This window comes from Amblyraja radiata, chromosome 25, assembly GCF_010909765.2.
Source record: "Amblyraja radiata isolate CabotCenter1 chromosome 25, sAmbRad1.1.pri, whole genome shotgun sequence".
NCBI lineage: Eukaryota > Metazoa > Chordata > Chondrichthyes > Rajiformes > Rajidae > Amblyraja > Amblyraja radiata.
The window spans coordinates 24726868-24735233 of record NC_045980.1 but is presented as its reverse complement, the minus strand read 5'-3'; the positions used below and the strand labels follow the sequence as shown (position 1 = coordinate 24735233).

Here is an 8366-nt window from a genome sequence, read left to right as displayed (position 1 = left end):
TCTAGTTAATCCCTTAATAATTTTATATGTTTCTATAAGATACCTTCTCATCATTCTAGATTCCAGTGAATACAAGCCCAATTGTTTCATTCTTTCATCAAATGACAGTGCCGCCATCCCGGGAATTAACCATCGTGAACCTACGCTGCACTCCCTCAATAGCAAGAATGTCCTTCCTGAAATTCCTGCACCTGACCATTATATTCTTACGTTATTACAAGCATCTGAGGCCACCCATCAATTTTGTGAGACTGACAGATTGGTTAAACAATAGCCTGCCATAGTTATGCTAATAGATTTGAGCATCATAGGTCCAAAGCAAATTCGGTCTCTCCAAAAATGAATGAATAAAAAAAATATTCTGAGAATAGATTTAACTCAGCAAATACATAAGATCACTAATGTGAATATTACCATTTTCTTTGCATCGATCATTTGTAAGTGCCGCTGTAACTCAGGTGGAATATGGGGAAGGTGTTGAGGTAATAATGCCGTCTGGGTTTTTTTTTTTTTTTTTTTTTAATTTTAATTTTTTTTTTAATCGAAAAGGACAATTTAATCTTTTGTAGATATTTATAACCTAAAGACAATTTTATCTTTCAATCCATTAACATATAATTAAAAAGACATTGTGCTGTGTACCAATCAGGCTGTATTTTGGCACCTTCCTCCCGTGCTTCCTCCCGGTCTCTTGTGCCCTTCTGCTCATTATTGCTTTTTATTTATTTATTTTTTTAATTTTTATTTATTAGAAGTGAGTACAATGCATTGGTACAAAAATTATGTTAACATATTACATTCTTACATTGAGCGTGAGTGAAAAACAGATAAAGAAAAAGTGAAAGAGAAGGAATAAGTGAAGAAGGAAAGCAGGAGGGAGATTATTCAATCGCCACAATGAGATGATTTTTTTAATATTCTAAATCATCTTTCACCCATACCTGAAACTTTTAGTTTTCATGATACTATGTCACCACATGAATCCAAGAAATCAATAAATGGGGACCAACTCATTAAGAATTGGTCTTGTTTGTCTATTAGGAGGAGTCTCATTTCTTCCAAATGTGCTGTGTCCAGCATATTACTAATCCACATTTTAAATGTTGGTATATTAGCATTTTTCCGAAATTTAAGTATAAGTTTTTTTGCTGTTATTAACCCATAATTGAAAAATGAGTTTTGGTGTGTACTTAATTTGTTCCCATCTCCACTTACTCCAAATATAATCATTTCAGTATTAGGTTCCATTTTTGTCTTAAATAGCTTTGAGAATATATCAAATATGTCACACCAACATTTATAAAGTTTTGTACAAGAGACAAATGAGTGCGTAATATTGGCATTTTGAGAAAGACATTTATCACAAATGGGAGAAATATTTGGATAAAATGTATTCAACCTAGTTTTGGAATAATATAATCTATGTAATATTTTAAATTGAATTAAATTATGTCAAGCGTTAATCGAACATTTATGTATATGTATCAAATATTTTTCCCGTTTCTTTTGAGATTTTTATCATTAATTTTTTTCCCAGACTTCTCTAATTGCCTCTGTTGATGGTAATTCTATGTTTAAAATACTGTTATACAAGTATGATATTAATTTTTTGACTCCACCTTGATATTCATTACTTCTTCCAGTGGGTCTAAAATTATACTTTGGAATCTTGGTATATATTTCTTCATAAAGTCACATACCTGTAGGTATTTAAAATATTGATTGTTATTCAATTTAAATTTTGATTTTAGTTGTAGAAATGAAAATAAATTTTCCAATTCATACAAATCACCTACCTTTTTAATTCCCACATTTTCCCATTGTTTATATGTTTTATCCATACCAGATGGTTTAAATACTGGGTTATTCACTATTGGTGTTAGCACTGATAAATGTCTTAATCTGGGTTAAGTGCTCTTCTTTTTCTTTTGATTAGTGGAACTTTGAATTTATATTAGCTGCACCACAAAGAATAAGTGAAAATTCAAGTTATGTTTGAATAGCTCAAAGGTCCAACTGTTTTTCATATATTAATTTCCATTAATATTCTCACGGGGTGATATCATTCCACATACAATCCTCTTTTTGCAGCATTATAGGGATTTTAGACCCAAGAACATTTGGTGAGCAGTCTGGGGACAATTCGATCCTCTCAACAAATCACTGGTTTCAAACAGGTAAGTGCATTCTGTGTCCCCCCCCCCCCCTCCACACACACACACACACTGAATTGAGTTCCCCGTCACTCAATATGTCATAGAAAATACCTGAGGCCCAGGCCCTGATTCTCTGACTCTCTGATGCCTTGTGCTCCCAATCCTTCAGTGTTTATAACCCCCCCCCCCCCTCCCCCCATATCCCAGGCTCTTACCTCCCTGCCCACACATCTCCCGTCTACCCAAGACAACAAACCCTCGAGGAATCCCATCCTTCCTGACCCAATATCAAAGAATGATCCTGGATGTTCTTTCTCATTCCTCATTCAGTTATCAGATGTGATCCTCAGTGCCCATCCCCAATGTTTGGCGGCAGTCATTCAGCCAAATGCAATTTTATCATGCATGTAAAGATGGGAATTTAGTAGTGAGTCAATTTGTGTGCTTTGATATCTTTCTAAAATTAAGTTTTGTGTTTTGCAGTTAAGGTTTAACTTGACTTTCAATTCTAGTAAACTTTAACAGTGCATCTTATATAACACCAGGCAAATAGTAAACAACTGCCTGTCAGTGACATGTTAGCAGATAATTATATAGTCAGCTGCAACTAATTACTGGAATAGAATTAAGTATCATCAGACGAGTTAGTACTTGGGGAAATTTGGGAGTGTTTTTGAAGATGTCTAAAAACTTTTACTGACACCAAGGGTGGTCACACAGAATATGTGTGTTTTCATTTGAGTACAAATTCAACCAAGTGCAGAGTTTATGAATTTGATGAGATGAGAATATGGTGAACTAAGAGAAACTAGCAATGAATGGTATTAATAAACAAATAACAATTATTTAACTCAATAAGTGAAGTGCTCCAGCCAGAGTTGATTTGAAGAAAGAGATACATTTTAGTTCTTATTCGAGTAAGCAGAAAAATTGGAGCACTTTTCAGCACTATTGAAATCTTAATCCATCACATGATGGGAATACTGCTGGAAATAATAGTCATTATTGTCTATTCCTACTTGGCCTCGAACTGAGGAGGCAAATTAACTGTCGATCTCTTCTGTGGTCGAGAATCATATTGTCCAGACTGGGCATGGATGCTATATTTCTTCCCATTAAGCACTTTAGTGAACCAGTTAGACCTTTACAACAATCATGTCAGTTCACCATCACGATTACCAGGATTATCCTTAATTCTAGATTTATTTATTGTGATTTATATTCCTCAGTTGCCACATTAGGATGTGTATTTGATTCTCCGGATCAGAGTTCCTGGTCCAGGACTCTGACTGTTGGTCCAGGAACTAAGCTGCTAGGATGCTATATCCGTATGGGATATCTAAGGTATGTCAAGCATCTTTGATAATTAACTACGCTACAATTGCGGTCAACTGGAAGAACTGGATTTTGAACTCTGGTCTATGAGCATCGGTTAGCGTGCTTTTGGAAGAATCGGTGTTACATGGATACAGGAGGTGGTCATTTCACAGCATAGGGTAGAATGGAAATGGGTGTCAACCAGACCACTCCAGAGGATCAGACAAGTAATGTCAGGAGTCAGGACAGAATGTGAATGTGTCATGTTCTCTGACTGGTTATTGCATCTCAGCAATGCTGAAGGTTTTTTCAAGAGAAGCAGCGATGGGACTGTGCTGATGCAGTCTTATGCAGCAGCAGTAGAGAGGAGAAGAAGTGCCATGTTGATGGGGATCCAATTGATGGAAGATGGAGGGATATTGTGCAAGTAGATGATTGCGTAGCCACAAATGTGAGCCCAGGGTGGTATGTAATCTAGATCTGTCCCAGTGATTGAGACAGAAAGGATGATCTATTGCAGGAGGTTTACATAGAGTTAGCAAGGAGGTTAAAAGCAACACCTTTGAGACCCATGAAGGTCGAGGAACATATAGATAAGATTACAGCAAAGCAAGTTTGAATAGATACTTGTGTCTCAATACTTCAGAATGCATGTGAGATATAGAAAGAAGATAGACACAAGCTGGAGTAACTCAGCGGGACAGGCAGCATCTCTGGAGAGAATAAATGGGTATAGTTGTGAAGTTAAAAGGGAAATTAGGAAGACAAAGATCATGCATAGAATTGGAAACGGAACAACAACCAAAACTGGTTGACCATGTTTTGGTCATCCTTGTGAATGTTAATTAATTGTTTGATGATGTTATTTTGAAACAGGTTAGGATAAAAAGAAGATATTCAGTATAGTTGCGACATTGGGAGGACATTGGGAGGACATCTGTTGGGAGGTTATGGTCAGTTTTGATTTCCATTTTAGTTTAGTTTTAGTTTAGAGACACAGCGCGGAAACAGGCCCTTCGGCCCACCGAGTCTGCACCGACCAGCAATCACCGAGTCTGCACTGACCATCAATATACCAAGCCAATTAACCTACATACCTGTATGTCTTTGGAGTGTGGGAGGAAACCGAAGATCTGAAAACCAAAAACCCACAAGGTCACGGGGGAGAACATACAAACTCCGCACCTGTAGTCGGGATCGAACCCGGGTCTCAGGCGCTGTAAGCAACTCTACTGCTGCGTCAACGTGGCAAATATATTAATTCTGAGGCAAGGAGCCAAAATTGCATTTGCAGTACCTCAGGTGTCATCTCACCAATCCCTGTATATTTGTAGCATGACATATTTGCTCCTGTACTCAAATCATCTTGTTTATCATTTGCCGCCTTAATTTTTGCTGGATCTCCCTCGTTGCTTTCAGTGTCTGGTGTGGAAGGACACCCAGATATCTTTGCACGTCAGTGTTCTCCAATCTAACACTATTTTAGTAATACTCTGCTTTTCTGTTCTCCCTACAGAGGGGATAATTTCACATTTATCTACGTGATTTTGTCCTGCCATGTATTTATCCGCTCACTCAACTTGTCAAAGTCACTTTGAAGTCTCTGTGTCCTGTTCACAACCAACCATTCCACTTAATTTTGAATCATCAGCAAACTTTGAAATATTGCATTTAATTTCCTCGCCCAAATCATTGATATACCTGTGAATAATTTGGACCCAGATGCTTGTGGTACCCTTCTAGTCAACATCTGCCATTCGGAGCAAGATCCATTATTTTACTTTATTTCCTGTCTGGCAACCAATTTTTGATCCACATTAGTATATTACCTCCAAACCATTAAATACCTAAAAAAAAGCAGAAACACCTTCATTGATTCTCCCCGATGTCTTTGACCATCTAGGTCCTCAAAAAGCAACAGTAGATTTGTCAAACACATTTTTCCAATTAAATGCTTTATAAAAGTCTCAACCATCTTTTGTGCAACTGATATTAGGCTAACCAGGCTGTAGTTCCCTGGCTTCTTTCTCCTTTCTCTAATAAAATAGTACTGTTACATTTGCCACTCTCCAACCTGCCAGAACTGTAACAGAATCTGTAGAATTTTGGAAGATGACAACTAATCCATCCACTATTTCCACAACGACCTATTTTCATATTCTGTTTTGTAGTTTTTCAGGCCCTGGGGATATATTAGCTTTTAGTCACATTGATTTTTCCAGCACTCCTTTTTTAACTGATACTTCTTCTTCTTATCGAACCCACACACAAGATTAGAAGTTGTTCAGCCAGAGCTGAACACACGTCTCGGCTTCTGCATACAATGGTGTCTGTCTTCCGCTTCTTGTGCGTGGTGGTGGAAAGATTGGTGAAAACAAGGCCGTAACGTGCACCCTCTTTCCTTGACCCCAACTGATACTAATTGACATTAATTGGTCTTTTTCATTGGATTCTCCACCATGTCTGGCAAGTTATTTGTGTCCTCTTCTATAAAAATGAAACAAAAAAATCTGTTTAATTGTCCAAATGGCAGGCACCTGCGTTCGTCTTCACAAATCTTTTTTTTATTTTACATTTTCTAAAAGATTTTGCAGTCCCCTTTTATGTTTCTTGCAAATTTATTCTGATGTTAGATTTTCACTCAATTAAATTTGTAGTCCTTTTTTGATCACTAAGTTGGGCCAAAAGGCTTGTTTCCACATTGTAGACTCTATGACTAAACTGCTTCCAAACCTAAATCTTGTTCCCATTTCCGGTGGTTTTACATACCTACCTTTTTGTAGATGGAGGGAATTTGAAATGTCAGGAGGTGAGGCACTGTAGTATAGGTAACCTCAGATCTAATGCGTCTGATCTAGTTACATTTCTGGGGTTGATGATAACCTATCCCCAGGGTGTTAATTGTTGGCTTTTAAATTATATATTTTTTAAATTAAATATCACAGTGAACATATTGCATCCCTTCTTGTTGGTGATGTTCAGTAACTATCCAGTGCTTGGCTGCTGGGACTGTTCCTTGCCGTGCTGAATGTCTGCAGAAATGCCACAAGCAGGGATGGATGACATATCAGACTACAATGGGGGGGGGGGATCCAAAGAAGCCAATTTTCTTGTGAAAGAAAATTATTTTGGTACAAAGAGCATCTACTTTAACACTGCGCCTAACATTGTGTGACAGGTCTCCGAGAATGTATGACTGTCATAACTGGTCGGGGAAAGCTCTTTAAGATGTGAAGAAATCAAAGTTGCTGCAGGCAAGAGTGCAAATAACAATGCGTCTCAATTTGATTTTGTTTGTTTTTAAACAGTGGCAAATATTTGTATTTTATCATCTTTTGTCCTTGTCTTAATTGAACATTTAAAAAAATTAATTACTTTGATGTTTTAAACGGAAATCAAATTTAATTTTTGATTCATATGATACATTAATAAATCTGCATTCAGATCAGCAGATACACCAGGATGCAATGAAAATCCTTTTTGCATGAAGCTTTCGCATGAAGTTGGCTCGGCGGCATTTGCACGCTCTCCCTGGACTGCGTGGGTTTCCTCCAGGTGCTCCAACTTCATCCCACATTCCATAGACAGGGTGGTAGATTGGCTGACTACTGTAAATTAGTTCTAGATTCGTTTATTGTCCCGTGTACCGAGATACAATGAAAAGCTTTTGTTGCGTGTTAACCAGTCAGCGGAATGGCAATCTATGTTTCTATGTTTCTATATGATTACAATCGAGCCGTTCTAGTTCAGGTGGGTGGCAGGAGCAGTTGTGGGGCATGTGCAAGAGGATAGATTACAGGAAAAAAACATAAATGGGGGACAGGGTTGATAGAATTGTTCTGAGAGTCGGCTTGGACTCTGATAAAATAAGGAAGAACGGTTCACTAATCATTATCTAATGAGTTCTTCTCTGCTTGACACTTCTCTCTGTGGTTGTAGCTATGTTCAGCTCTGTTCTATCTTGTTAACTCTATTTACAGGAAGTTAATTAGTACATTCACTCTCCCCACGTAAACTGAGCCTACAGTGAAAAGTGTTAACAATTGTTCCAAATGAAAATATTTTGTTAAGAATATTTGAACTTATTCTTTATCTTTATTTAGCAATAAACTTTATTTTGACTTGTAACTGCGCTACTTATTGGAAAATTCAAGAAAGCCGGTGAAGGGATAAAAACAATATTTGGAATGATTTATTAGGTTATATCCTTTCTTTTAGTGATTTAAAACAATTCAAAACATACTTTACTCAGAAAAATAATTCAATTATTGATAATGCATAGCATTCAAATCAACATTTAAATCACAAGCCACGTTATCCCAATTAGTTAAAACCAGCACATTACTTATATACAACTTTTGAACAAAGTTTTTAGAACAAATTCCAACAGTTCAGTGTGCAAGGACATGCGGATCTAAATGCTGCCACTTCTCTTTGAGAGGCGTGTGTGGCAATAACTTCAGCTTGCTCCCTAGTACGCATCAATGGACCCTAGAGTGGGTCAATCTGCAACATTTGGTTATGAGCAACATCAACAGAGAAGAGGTCATCTTTCACTGCGTTAATGCTGTGGCAACAGCAGCTGATATATGTGACAATATTCTTCTTTGGCAATACCTAGAGGCCGAGTGCCGTTTGCTTTTCCTCGGGTTTTGTGGGCTCTATGAGGTGGCCGATGAGGCCAAAGTGAGAACCAGTGAGAACATGTGGGCATAAAAAGGCTGACAGGCCTGGCGGGTATAGAGATTGTCAGGTGATATGCTTCTTAAGCTATTTATGCAGAGCTTCTGTGTGCTCTCAATACATGGCCTTGTGATTCTCAATACCAACCTGAATGTTCCTTCTCCACTTTGAGCAGTTATGAGTCAGATGTTCCCAGGTTTCAGTGGGGTT

The 8366-nt window shown here is 37.6% G+C and overlaps 1 protein-coding gene across 1 annotated transcript in view; it reads left to right on the top strand.

Moving 5' to 3' along the window:
* The first annotated feature begins 465 nt into the window (after positions 1 to 465).
* The window catches only part of LOC116987157 (radial spoke head 14 homolog), a 146063-nt gene continuing 138162 nt past the window's right edge, over positions 466 to 8366 (top strand). Inside the window, exons 1-2 of the mRNA XM_033043033.1 lie at positions 466 to 482; positions 2092 to 2177. Of these exons, the coding sequence (XP_032898924.1) occupies positions 466 to 482; positions 2092 to 2177 (103 nt within the window). The remainder of the gene's footprint in view (positions 483 to 2091; positions 2178 to 8366) is intronic.